Raw genomic sequence first — 14,437 nt, forward strand, 5'->3', positions numbered from 1 at the left:
GGTGTTACAATTACTATTCCCACCCCCGAGCCTGAGTAGTTTGACGATCCATCGACAAAAATTCTCCATCCTGCCTGCTTGTCCCATAGCTCCACTTCTTCCGTCCCTTCGTCTTCATTTTCCAACTCTTCCCAGTTCGGATCCTCAACCGGGAAACCGCAAGGAAATCTGCCAATACCTGCCCCTTTATTGCTGTCCGGGACTCAAATTGTAAGTCGTACTCACCGAGGATTACAGCCCACCTCGCCATCCTCCTCGACTTTTCGGATCTGTGCATCATTTCTTTCAGCGGGGTGTCCGTCACAACTCGGATGCGGTGGGAAAGGAAGTAAGGCCTGAGCTTGTGCCCCGAGTAAACGAGCGACAATCCCACCTTCTCCGTCCTGGTGTACTTAACCTCCGATACGCCCAATGTTTTGCTGACGTAATAAATAGGATATTCCCGTCCCATTTCAACTTTAAAGAGAACTGAGCTTACCGATGATGGACTGGTCGCCAGATAAATCCCCAGCTCCTCTCCTTCTTCCGGAGAGCTAAGGATCGGTGGCTGCCCCAAATACCTCTTTAGGTCGCTAAAGGCTACCTCGCACTCCGTACTCCATGCAAAATTCTTCTCCTTCTGCAATAACGCGAAGAGCGGGCGGCATCGATCGGATACCCTGGAGATAAACCTGTTCAGCGCAGCTATTCTCCCTGCCAACTTCTGCACCTGCTTTTGGTTAGCGGGGCTCGGTATTTCTACCAAAGCCCGGATCTGGTCTGGGTTTGCCTCGATACCTCTCCTAGTGATGATGTGCCCGAGGAATTTCCCAGAGGAAACGGCGAAGACACACTTCTTCGGATTCAACTTCATTTTGAAACTCCTCAGCCGATCAAATGTTTGCTTAAGGTCTGCCAGATGGTCTCCCGCTCTCTTGCTTTTTACCAACAGATCGTCGATATATACCTCCACAATCTTCCCGATCAATCCTTCGAACATTTTTGTCACGAGTCTCTGGTAGGTTGCCCCGGCATTTCTCAAACCGAACGGCATAACTTTAAAACAGAACAGCCCTTGCTCGGTAATGAATGATGTTCGTTCCTGGTCTTCCACTGCTAGGGGGATCTGGTTATACCCCGAATATCCGTCCATAAACGACATTCTCTCATGTCCAGCAGTGGCATCGACCAACCTATCAATCCTTGGCAGCGGGAAGCTATCCTTTGGGCACGCCTTATTCAGGTTCGTGAAGTCGATGCACACTCTCACCCTTCCATCCTTCTTCGGCACTGCTACTATGTTCGCTATCCATTCTGGGTACTCTACTTCCCTGATAAACCCGGCCTTCAAAAGCTTTTCGATTTCCTCATTCACCCCCTGCCTGAGGCGCGGCGACAGCCTCCGTGGCTTCTGCCTAATAGGTCGGAAGCTTTCATCAACATTTAATCTATGACACGCCATCGACGGGTCTATCCCAGGCATGTCCTCCAATGACCATGCGAATACATCCTTGTTTGCCCTCAGAAGTTGGAGTAGTGCTGCCCTCTCCTCCTGCAACATTGTGGTACCAACACTAACTATCTGTCCTCCATCGCCCCCGAGATCCACGGCTTCGACTTCCTCAACTGTTACTCGCTGGTCGCGCAGCGGCTGCTTCTGTAATTACTACGAAGATTCATTAACAGTTGGAGTTACCTTTCTCTTCTTCGGTGGGACGGCCTCAGGGCCTCGGTCTTGCTTCAAAGCCAGGTGAAAACACCTCTGCGCCATCTCCTGATCTCCCCTGATTTCCATTATTCCTTCCTTACCCGGGAAACGAATAACTTGATGATAGGTAGACGGGACTGCTTCCATCTCGTGTATCCATCTCCGGCCCAAGATCGCGTTATAAGCCGAGTCTGCATCTATTACCACAAATCTTGTCATTACCACTTTAGGCCCTGTTGAGATCGGGAGTGTGATTTCTCCTACCGAATTGCTAGCGGCACCGTTGAACTCATAGACGAGGGTCGGCGTTGGCTCCAAACTACCTGAAACCCCCATTCTCTTAGCCGCGCTTAGGAAGAGAATGTCCACCGCACTCCCCGAATCCACAAGTATTCTTCGGAGCTCGACGTTTCCCACTGGGAGCGCGATTACTAACGCGTCCTGATGGGGCCCTGCCGTCCCCCTTAGGTCACTCTCTGTGAATACGATTGCCCGGGGATCTGCTCCGTGGTTTGTCGTTCCAACTACCCGTACTCCTGACGCCACACTGTTAACCCCGACCATATGTCGGATCTTTTTTACCTTCTCTCGAATCTCCCTTCTAGACGGCACTTCGGCCCCTAATAATCCTGTGATGGTATGAACTATCCTGCGCTCTTCCGTCTCTCGACGCCCTCCTTTAGCTGGCCTTCTTTGCTCGGGCTTTCGCTCAGCTCTCTCGGTAGTCTCCCCACTTCTCCTTCCTCCCGCGGAAACATAACCTTTGAGTTTCCCTGCTTCGATCATATCCTGGATGATATGGCGCAGCCTGTAGCAGTCCTCAGTAGGGTGATCCTCAGCCTTATGATACTCGCAGAATGGTTTTCGGGGTTTCCCATTATACCCCCGTGGCGGCTGAACGAAATCGGGCTCCCCCCTTATGTGCCTTAGTATCACGGATAGTTTTTCGTTGAGCGGGGTATACACCCGGCCTCTTTTCCACCACGACTACTCGTTCGAATTTCTCCGCCTTTTCTTACTTCCTTCCACTCCGGGGTGGGTCGGTACCTTTGAAGCGTCTACTCCTCCTTCGCTGTTAGCCACTGTCTGGGTGCTTCTTCTTCTGCCCTTCACAGATTCTTCCACCAGGATGTACTTTTCCACCTTCGCATACAAATCTTCTAGACGAGTAGGATAGACTTGATCAAGGACTCATGCAACCGTGTTCCCGGGATCACCGCAGCGATGCACGCCGCGCATGCTGTGGCCTCGTCCATGCCCTCTACGTCCAGGGCTCTCGTTCGAAAACGGGTTACGAACGACCTAATACTCTCCCCGGGCTCCTGTCGAAGGTTAAATAGAGTGTTAACTCCGACCTTCTTCCTTCGCAGGTGCACGAACTGCCCAACGAACGTTTCTTCCAGCTCGGAAAAGTTCGTAATGGACCCAGCTGGTAAGGCCTGGAACCACATCATGGCCCCGAGCCTCAAGGTTGACGGGAACAGCTTGCAGAGCAACGGATCATCATTTTGGTAAAGCACCATTTGACTTCTGTAGTGCAGTATATGGTCAATGGGATCTCGCGTCCCGTCATAAGTTTCAAACTTTGGCATGTGGAACGACCTGGGTGGTTCTGACTTCATTATCGCCTGCGAGAATGGTGTCCCTTTGAGTTCCCGAATTGCGTTCCGTACCTTTTGCGCGGGATCCTTTCCTCGCGCGAATTCCTCATCCCTCCTTTTGAGCATCTCCTCCACTTCCTTCCTCGTCATGGTTTCTTTAACTTCGGAGCTTCCCTGCTGCGTTTTTACTGCTGCTGAATCTTCAGTCCAATCTACCTCCGTTCTTGCCGCTCGAACAGGATGGTCGCTACTCTGCTCTGCCCCTGGGCCTTCCTCGGTCTCCGCACGCTCGCCTAACCTTTGCCTGAGCTCTTCATTTTCCCTTCTTATTTTCACTATCTCATCATTTTGTTTCTCCAACCCCCTGCGCATTTCCTCTCTCATCTCCGTGAGTAAGTTGTACATTGCTAGCATTGGATCCGGCGCGTTTGGGGGCGAGTCTGCTGGTAGTGGGTTTGATGGCTCTCCACGATTTTCGCCTCTAGCTCTTCCCATATTGGTCGTTTTTCTCCTTGTAAGTTTTCCACGGACGGCGCCAAATTGTAGATGCACGAAACGACTCTACACTTTCCTTCTCTTTAAGCTCGGGGGACCTGCAAAACAGCCCACTCCGACGATCAAGTTAGCCAAATTGATCTGTGTAGTGTGTTTAGAGAAGGAGCATTCGAACCTCTTTTACTCGAAGTTTTCTTCCTTATATAGGCGTTTATCTGGTTCGATTTCTGTGCCATCCTTTGAAGTGACCTTGGGCAGTTAACCCACTCCCTGACATGTCAGCTGCAGGAGTTGTTGCAACTGCCCTATCACTTATGAGAAAATCAGAGTTGGTCTGACATGACGTGGGTTGTCAGGACTGACTGTCTATCACTGGCACACATGTCAAATCTGTCCTAGCGACCTATGAGGCAGCTGCCCGGACCACTTCACCGGCTGATGGCTTAGTTCCGAGCTTAGAATCCACGCATTCGTCGGGGTTAATAAACCGAGCAAGAGCCGCGGTTCTTCCGACCTTAAAATCATTAATCCTGGACCTTATCCGAGCCGCGTGTCCGTGCTCTAGAATTTTCCCCTACAATTTACAAGGATTATCACGATAATACAGACCTTAATTAATTTAGAGGGCCACTATTACAATACCAAATTTTACTAATGGCACACCAATTTCTTTATAAATCAATTAATCATTCAAAAATTGCACACAATTGGTGTGGCAATAGCAATTCTCTTAATTTATAATTCATGAAATATATAAAAATAATAATAATAATAAATTAAATTTTCATAAATTAAAACTTAATCTAGACTTTCAAAATTGACGGCCACCCAAGTTAAAAATTTTAAACTAAAATAAAACAGTAAAAGATAATTTTGAGTTGTGCTGGAGTGATCTCAATTCATAAATACTTTGCTGATGTGGAGGTGCCCACAGCACAGAATCATAGAAGGTTTTCACTCATATCTCGATGAAAAGCATCCATGATTATGCAAAGTGTGAATTGAGGTCCGTTTAGCATTATGATATTTATATTTTTAAAGTTATTAAAATTTTGCTGATGTGCGGGTGCCATCGGATTGTACTTTTTTGGATGCCAAAGTGTTTCTCTTTTTCAAAGTTATTCCCCAAAAAAGTTAAAAAAAAAAAAAAAACGTAGGGCCATATTTGTCTTTTCTTGACTTGCGCGTAAGTGTAACCAAAGATGCCTTTCACACGTATCTCGAGGAAAAATATCTATAGCTCCTTGCACGCCTCAACATCAGCTCAATTTCGAACACTACTAAAGTCACTTTAGCATTTGCCTATCAAAAGTTTACCCGTTTTGAGTCGATTCTATTTATTTATACGTGAAGATTCCCTACACGAAAAAATACTAGCTTCAAACGAAACGAAGTTTGAGACTTTCCATTGATTCCAAAGGCTGAGATGAGAGGAGACTTCCTAGGGATTTCTAAAAAGGAAAAACCATTGGAAACAAATAGAGATCACTAGGAAATTGGACGCTACGCATCAAACGTTGTTTGAGGTTAGAAATGTTCTTGGTCCACTGAGTTTGTAATATAAAGGGGTTCTTTAATTGGATATATATCTTGCGTAGTTCTGAGTGTTTAGGTTCGTTCTTGAGAGCTTGGAACAATAGTTTGAAAGAGAGAAGAAAGAAGCAGCAAAAGACGAAACATGAGCAGAAGAGGAAAGATGATCAACTGTCAAACACTCAATCAGTGGAACAGAGAGACCAGTATTACCGGCAAATTGGTACCATCTGGGTTTTTATTTTTATGGGAAAATGAATCATGGGTCGAAATTATTTACCAAAACGGTACACTATAGCAAATAATTCCGAAAACGGTAAATTTACCGTTTTTGGAATTAATTTTTTACCAAAATGGTAAAAACAGTAAAATGTGTTTTTTTTTATACCGAAAATACCCTTTTTTTTATTTTACATATGTATTTACAATTTTAACCTTAAAAAAATGAAAATCCAACTAAAAAGATCCACTCTTTTGATAATCCAACAATCATATGTATTTACAATTTTTTTTATCGAAATCAATTTTATTTTCGTAATTTCAGTCAAAAAATAAAAAAGGGTATTTTCGGTAAAAAAAAAATACATTTTACTATTTTTACCATTTTGGTAAATATTCAAAATATTGTGCATGTTTTGGGAAATCTGCCTTTGATTTAACTTCTTGATTTGCTGTTTTTGGTTGTTTACTTATTGCTGTGAAGTAATATGTGATTTCCCAAAATAGAAAGGAAAATTCGCTTAGCCTTTGATTTTTGCGTTGAAGATGATCAACTTGAGAGAAAGCCAAATTCTTAACTTTGAAATAAAATATTCACTCCAACCCATATGCATAGTATAGACTGTAGACGTTAAAACAAAGCATTAACCTAGAAAATCCATTGCAATATCCCCATAACCAAATAGGAAAATATATACCCAACAAGGACCAGAAATATATAGAAGTTATGTCATTTTTTTTTAATTAAGTTATTTAGGTGATGTCCTTTCTTAAGCTTTGATTCTTTTTTTTTTTTTTTAAGTTCCTTAGCAAGTAAAGTGTACTAAAAAAATAAACATGATTAAAATTTACAAATCTTAAAAAACGACAGGATTACAAAAGGAAAAGAATCCTAAACAAGTAGTAGAATAAAATGAACATAACAAAACTTAAAAACTAAAAACTCTTCAATATGATGAAATTGACTAGACTCCCTCAATAGAAACAAGCCAACAAGATTTATCTTCTTAACCTGGATTCAGAAGACCCAAATAAGACCAAGATTTCATTTCCTAGATTTACCTTTTATCAATGTTTTTCACTTCAGATTCTATACTGAACAATTGGGAAACAAAAGCCTGTTTATTCATAGCCTACGTTTCTTTTTAGGAGAATGGGAGTAGCAATCCCACGGTACTCGTGACTTAAGAGTCCTCCAACGCTTACATCTTGATTGGTCAATCTTAATTCTATTTTTAATTTTGAATGATTGTTTTGACTTGAATCTTATGGATCAATTTTGATTTGAAATTTTTATTAGTTAATTAAATTTTAGTTTTAACTTTTATTGATTGATTGAATTTTCTTTGAATTTGATTTCATTGGTTGATTAACTTTTAATTTGGGTTTTTAATTTGATTTTGATTAAATTTTACTTTAAATTTTTAATTGGTTGATTAATTTTTAATTTGTCGATTAAGTTTTAATTTTAATTTGATGAAATTTTAATTTAATTTTAAATTCTAATTGGTCGATTAAATTTGAATTTGAATTTGAATTCTAATTGGTTGATTAATTTTTAATTCGAATTTAAATTTGATTTTGATAAAATTTTAATTGAATTTTTAACTTGATTTTGAATTTTCTAATTTTTTTTTTTTTTAGATTTTCAATGCGCATAATCATGTTGATAATTTTCTATCTCGTTTTCTTAAGAATCAAGGTCTCAATGTCAAAGTTGGACCTTGAGGGGTGTTTCGGTCATTTTTGTGATTTCTCATAAATTTTTTCGTTTTCGTTGATTTAGGTCCCGTTAGAATTGAAATTATATTTTGAATGCAATGAAGGTACTTTCGAGATTTTTTGAAGGTCCAATATATATGAGGGGTATTTTTGTTATTTTGTTGATTTTTGCCAATATTTATGAATTTTGGTGTGAGGTTTCTTTCGGTTCTAATGTGATTATTTGTAAGTCTCGAGGTCACATTTTCCTGGCGTCGTATTGTCTTTAAGTTATGAAAGATGTAGTGAACCTAAGCGTACGTGCTTATTAAATTGGGTGTAAATTGTGACGATCCTCAGTGTACGTAATTTTCTATATCAAGTCGTAATGAGTAAAGGAGATGAAAGGACTAGAAATGAAAAGATCGGGAACAATACTCTGAAGCTTTTGAGTTTTTTGTGCTCATTATTAGAAATTCACTGCAACTGAAGGATGAATTGTTGAATTAGGCAGATGCAAAAATGGGGTATCTACAACATGTGTAAGACCCCATAAGTTAGAGTGAATTAATTCAAACTGTTCAACGGCTGTAGAAAATGAATTAACAAAAGGTAATCGAGTTTACTTTGTAAAATGACAAACATCATAAGCAGATACTTAATTGAAACATCAGGAAACATAGATGACAAAATCCTATTAGAAGGATGCCCAAGTCGTTTATGTAGAAGAAGACTATCTAACAAGCTACTAGAATGACATGCTGGATTATCATAAGGTTTAGGATATAGAGGCCATGAGAATAAACCCCCTCACCAATCCTTTTCCCCCATGTTTGATCCTGAAATATCACAGCAGTAGGCAAAAAAACAACATTGCAATTCAAAGAATTTGTAATTTTGCCACGAAGGGACAACAAAAGACTTTGAATTGGGAGAACAAGAAAAAGACTCTGAACTGGGAGAACAAAAAAAAAACCGTGGTTCCATTGGCAACCGATACAACTGATTGTTCGAATTGTGGGAAAAATCATATAAATGCTAAGGGTCATTGAACATATGATCAGTGGAGTCAGAATCAACAATCCAGGTATTGGAAGTAGAAGACTTTGATGAATAGGCTTGGAGATTACCTATTGTAAGAGTACATGACAAATGATCAGATTCAGAATTTGGAGATGACTTACTCAATTGTTGGAAAAAAAATGGTTTATCTGATTTATTGAGATCGATGCATTGGCTACAACTGCATGATTCTTTTTATTATTCTTATCAAACTTTGGCTTGAGGTGAGGATGAAGCTCCCTACATCATTCCTTGGCGTGCCCATTTTTCTGGCAATGATCACACATATAAGTATCTCGTCGACCCGTATTTCGATAGTTTTTTTTTCTTTTTCGTTGTCCAAGAGTCTTCTCTTATCATTATCATCAACCACAAGAGCACTAGATTCAATTTTCTCAGAAAATTATTTCAACTCACTAGTCATAGCCTTTCTTCGAGTTTCTTCACATTGAAGAGTAGCACACACACTGGACAAAGAAGGCAAAGTAGAGTTCATAAGAATATTACTCTTGAGATTTTCATATTCTGGCTTCAGACTAATAAGAAGAGAAAATATTGTATCTTCTTCAACACGTTTCAAAAGGATCTTGGCATCTATAGTGTGGGTGATACATATCCAGTTTGTCCTATTTTCTTTTCAAATTTCCAAATTGCTCAATGAACTTAGTATCACTTTGAGTGTTAACGGCAATCGCACGTTTTAATTCAAATATGTGAGCGACATTATTTTTGTTACCATAGTAATCGGCCACAGATTCCCACAAGTATTTTGCAGATTCGCAAAAGGTAAAGATTTCAGCAACTTGAGGTTCCATCGAGTCGAGAAGCCAGGATGTAACAAGTTGATCTTGAGAGATCCATTCTTCAAATTTCAGATCATCATATATAGGACATACCGATTTTCCATTGACAAACCCCATCTTCTTCTTGCTACCAAGGGACAGGGTGACAGCCCAAGACCAAGGGATATAATTTATTCCATACATTCAATAAAACTTATGATAGGCTCCATCTAGGATTACCATCTGATTCCACCATTAGAGAAGAAAAACAAAACGAATAACTAAAATTGTAGAAGATCAAATGAACACTTTCTACTCTGATACTATAAAGAATCAAAAGCCACTAAGAAATCACACATAATTTACGTGCTTCGGCATATAATCTTACATGTATGAGAAGAGAGGATAGATTAATTCTTATTCGTTGTGTTCCAAAGAAGAACACACGAAGAAATGATGTGTTACACAAAATCGGAAAACCAATATTATATGGTTTTCTAGTATTCAGAAACTACAATATGAGCAGATATTGTTTTGGTATATAGTTTCCTAGTTTTGAGCAACTACAAACCAAAGAATCCCACATAGGGGAAACTTATATGCATGGTCAACAAGTCACCCACGTTAAGATTCAATCTCGTAAAATCCAACTGTTTTTCTCTCAAATGAAACATTGCCTTGAGAGTTTATTAAACCTGTCTTACCAAGGTTCCTATATATTTGTGATGTATAATTGCAGGTGGTGGTCTCCTTCACGGACAAATGGAGTGCAACATGGCGAGATATGGCCTATTCTGTGCTTGATCTAGCCCGTACATTTCCTAAGCTTATATTCCTCAAGGTGGACGTTAGTGCACTGAAGGTAAATAAATCTAATACCTTTTCGCTCTATCTAATAATATTGCAAGATTTTTCTTGTTTTTTTTTCCTTGTTAAAGTAAGTTTATTTATTTATTAATAGAAATTGGTAATTTGCAGATAGTTCATGACAAGTATAAGGTAGAAACAATACCGACCTTTATGATCCTTAAAGATGGACAAGAGATAGAAAAGGTTGTGGGTACGAACAGTGACGATTTGAAGGCGCTGATTGAAAGGCACAACAACTAAGTAGCGAAGTCTGGAAATATCCCATAAGATATTTCTCTGAGGATACTAATTATTATATTTCCCTAAAGACTCCCTCATAATAATAATAATTAAGAGTGGTAATGAATATTTGAAGTTTATTTATTTTTGCTATTGTACGTAATGTATAAACATATTAATTACATATATGAACATTGTTGTTATCAGACTAATTCAAGGGTTGGTATTTCTTAAATGTCAAATCGTCTTTATTCTAGGAATTTGAAATGTTTTTCATTTCATAATATTTGTTTGTTATCGATTGATTTGTATGAGTAATGATTTATCTCTTATGTTTGATTTGTCACTATTTATTATAGCCAATTGGTGATCAGGATATTCGTGTGTCCATAGGCCACTGATGCATTAATTCCTGCACTCTATCAATGGTTGATCGAACAAGCATTTCTCTTGCACATACTATTTGGCTGATCATAAAGCCATAGTCCGCTCTACGGTATTGTAGGTAGCTGTTTCAATGGGTCTGTTTGGATTGATTTCTCCAACGACTTCATTAAAAAAAAAAAAAAAAACAGCGACAACGAAAAAGAGCACTTGACGTGTTGTTTTGACGGAGCACTAGCTTCTCAAAATGCTCATGCAGGGAATTAAAATTACCTTAAAATAACAGCTCCATGGACAATTATGCCCACTATGAAATTGAAAAATTACACAACATATCCCCGATAATTTCTAAAATTGCACAATTCACCTCCAACCCTAACGAAGCAAAAACCCATTGAAGCTGCACAGCGTCCTCTTCTCAGTCAATGGCCAACGTTATCTTTTCGGTCAATGGGCCCAATCATTTTGTCTATTCAGTTCACCGTCATCAAAGGTAAGTTCTTAGACGTTTGTCCATTGATGTTTTGAAACGCAATCATCTTCCCCATCTCGGCAGCATTGTCTTTTCCAATGACAAAAACCCATTAATCTTCATGAATGGTTAGCTTCAAATTTTCACTCTTTATGTTTAATTACAGTTTTTCTCTACCCACCAAGTAAAGATTCAGTTATCTAAGTAACAGAGCAAGCTATCAAAACCTGCAACCTTAAAGAGCCAATCTTATACTTGGGACATGGAAATTATCTATTTAACATCACTTCACCTGGAAAATTCTACTTCACCAGTGGACTACCTGGGCACTGTGAGAAATCACAGAAACTTGAAATTTCTGTATTATCTTGAAATGGGTATGCATTTTCTCCCTCATTTGCTCCAACTGCATTGCCTGACACTTCACTTTCTTATCCTACTGTATTTGGATCCATCCCTTCAACATCATCACCACCATTGCAAGCTTTTTCAAGTACAATTATTGTTAACCAACCAACTACTCCAAAAGATCGATATGTTGGATAAGTGGAGAACTATGACTGTGAGAAGGTCACGGGGCTTAACTAGGGTATGACTCACCCATGAGTGGAGGAAAATATACACTCAACACTCCCCCTCATCCGTAAGGGCAGAAAGATTTGAACCTGTGACACATACGAACCAACACTCTGATACCATGTTAACCAACCAACTACTTTAAAAGACCGATCTATTAGAGAAAGGGAGAACTATGAATATAAGAGGGTCATAGGCAGGGGCGGAGCCAGGATTTTCTTGTAGTGTGGGCAAACTATGGTTAGTTGTATAGTTGAACAACTTGAATGGTGGGAAAATTATTTGTGATGGACAATATGATTGGAGGTGAGGGTGTGGGGGCAAATGGGGAGAGAGGTGATGGAGTGAGGACAAATGGGGCATGTAATTAGTTGAAAAGATAGGGGTGTCTCAAAGTTCTGTGGGGGCAATTGCCCCCACCAGCTCCTTACTAGCTCCGCCATTGGTCATAGGACTTAACTGGGGTATGACTCACGCGAGAGTGGAGGAAATTATACACTCAACATTTTCATATTAGTGGTCCTGGAACTTTTTGCGATGTCATGTAAATGAGGTAATGGATAGAAACTAGAGATGCCCAGATCTCATTATGGAGTTTATGTGAGGAACTAGATCAGACTAAAAAGATGTGTGAGAATGCAATTATATATTGGATTGAGGATCCAATTCAAAGGTTCTAGGTTCTCTTCATTTTTATTTTTTTTTTAATAATTATAGTTATTTTTTTTCATTCTAGTTTGGTAAATTTGCTTAGATTATGATGAATGTACTTTTGATCTCTCTAGAATGGCATACCTATTAAGTGTGACTTTGATTTGAAAATGTTTTTATTTGCACATTGGACAAGGAATTGTTACAATAGTGCAAAATCCTTAAACTTGGGGATTGAATCAATTTTCTGAGTTTATCCTGTATGGCTTTTGGAGGAAACAGAAAGTACCCATTATTGATTGCGAGGTGTTTTGATACTTCTTTTGATGGTTTAATTTAATGTGAGAATAACTATGTTCGGTACAATAGTTTTTTTTTCTTCTTCATTTGTCCAGTTTTTAGTGGTGGTTCTAGTGAAATTTTGTCAAAAATTAATTATAATTTTAGTTTAAAATAGTAGTATAATATTTTTTTTAGGTTAATAACTTACATATAACACATATTTTAGGGTATAATTAATGGAGTTACAATGCTTAAAATAGTAATTGGTACTAATTAGGACATAATTAGTGGAGTTCAAATGCTAAAAATAATATATAGTATTTATTAGGGGTGCAACTTGGTTTGGTTTTGAGCAAAATCAGAACTGAACCAACCAAGGTCGGTTCCACTATATGGGAACCAGAACCGAACCGACTTGATCTAGAACCGAACCAACCCAAACTAACCTTAATTCAGTTTCGTTCGGTTCGGTTCGGTTCCATGGGTTGAAAAAAAAAAATTACAGAAATTTATCAATGAAATTATGGAAACACTTACCTTCTTTAGCGATTGTAGATGGATAGAACAACTTTGATCAGAAATCACCATTACCATTTGAAATGTTTTTGTCCGCCTATTTAATTAAATAAATAGAAGCAAGAAAATTAATATATCTATTAGTGAATTATGATCTCAAACAAGAAAAAAAGCCAAAACGAGGAGGGTGAGAGAAGAGGGTTTGTTATTTGGGGTACCTTGAGAAGCAAAGTAAGGAGATCTGCCATCTCCAAATTGGTTTTATTTGTAGATTGTGTTTCTTGCACAAAGCCTAAAGAGATTTCCTCTTCATTGTGTTAAATTCCATCACTGAAACTCGGATCTACTGAAGATTTCTTTAGAAACAGTATGAGAAATAATAAATTGAAAAATCAGAAAAAAAAAAAAAAAAAAAAAAAAAAAAACAAATAAGATAACACATTGAGAAAATCAATTCTATTCTTTTCATATACATTCAAAAGTAGTTAAATACACATACTGGATAACAAACATTTGTTTGAGATCCTAAAATATAGGACAATTTGAAATTGCTTCCTAACTCTAAGGAACAACTAATTTGAATGAATCAAAAAATAGAAAAACTAATGAGCTGTTACAATCCTATGACTTATGATATGCCCCCTCAAGATGGAGCTCAAGATAGAAGTCCAATCTTGGATTTGAGATCAAGAAAGCGGGCACGGTGAAGAGGCTTGGTGAGTGCATCGGCAATTTGATCTGCTGAAGATACATGACCAACACGAAGGACACCATTTTGTACTTGGTCCCTAATGAAGTGAAAATCGATGGCAACATGTTTCATTAGGAAGTGAAACACAGGATTGGAGCAGAGTTGGGTAGCACCAACATTGTCACAATATAACACAGGACAGCAAGGTAGTTGAACACCAAGATCAATTAGGAGATAACATAGCCAGTTGAGCTCAGCAGCTGCATTAGCTACTGACTTGTATTCAGCTTCAGTGGAAGATCTTGCAACAGTTTTCTGCTTCTTAGAACTCTAGGAGACTGGATTGCGAATAAGATAGATGACATAAGCATTGGTAGATGAAAAATCATCCTTATCACCTGCCCAATCTGCATCTGAATAGGCATGTAAGTTCAATGGGGACTGGCGCTGTATTTGGAAGGCTTCATTAATAGTGCCACAGAGATAGCGTAATAGACGTTTAACAAAACTCCAATGGTCGGTTGTTGGAGTATGCATGTACTGAGAGAGCTTGTTAACCACAAATGCAAGGTCTAGGCGTGTAATCAAGAGATATTGAAGGCTGCCAACAACTATCCTGTACTCTGTGGGATCAGACAAAGGAGAGCCTGATTTTAACATCAGAGGTGGGCTGGTTGGAATGGGAGTTAGCACGGC

At 39.0% G+C, this 14,437-nt stretch overlaps 1 protein-coding gene across 1 annotated transcript; it reads left to right on the forward strand.

Moving 5' to 3' along the window:
- Positions 1-5,210: 5,210 nt before the first annotated feature.
- Positions 5,211-10,423, forward strand: LOC147410388 (thioredoxin H-type-like). Its single transcript, XM_086434849.1, has 3 exons — positions 5,211-5,539; positions 9,820-9,942; positions 10,059-10,423. The coding sequence occupies exons 1-3, from the start codon at positions 5,462-5,464 to the stop codon at positions 10,188-10,190; spliced, it is 333 nt and encodes a 110-aa protein (XP_086290975.1). The 5' UTR covers positions 5,211-5,461; the 3' UTR covers positions 10,191-10,423.
- Positions 10,424-14,437: the final 4,014 nt, after the last annotated feature.

The sequence above is a fragment of the Akebia trifoliata genome, chromosome 1 (assembly GCF_017979445.1).
Source record: "Akebia trifoliata isolate Shusen 1 chromosome 1, ASM1797944v1, whole genome shotgun sequence".
NCBI lineage: Eukaryota > Viridiplantae > Streptophyta > Magnoliopsida > Ranunculales > Lardizabalaceae > Akebia > Akebia trifoliata.

Bases quoted from the DNA above. Each gene is read 5' to 3' on its own strand.
- LOC147410388 (XM_086434849.1), top strand. From the start codon at position 5,462: ATGAGCAGAAGAGGAAAGATGATCAACTGTCAAACACTCAATCAGTGG. The intron at 5,540-9,819 runs GTACCATCTGGG...GTATAATTGCAG, and splicing joins CCAGTATTACCGGCAAATTG to GTGGTGGTCTCCTTCACGGA. The intron at 9,943-10,058 runs GTAAATAAATCT...GGTAATTTGCAG, and splicing joins TGGACGTTAGTGCACTGAAG to ATAGTTCATGACAAGTATAA.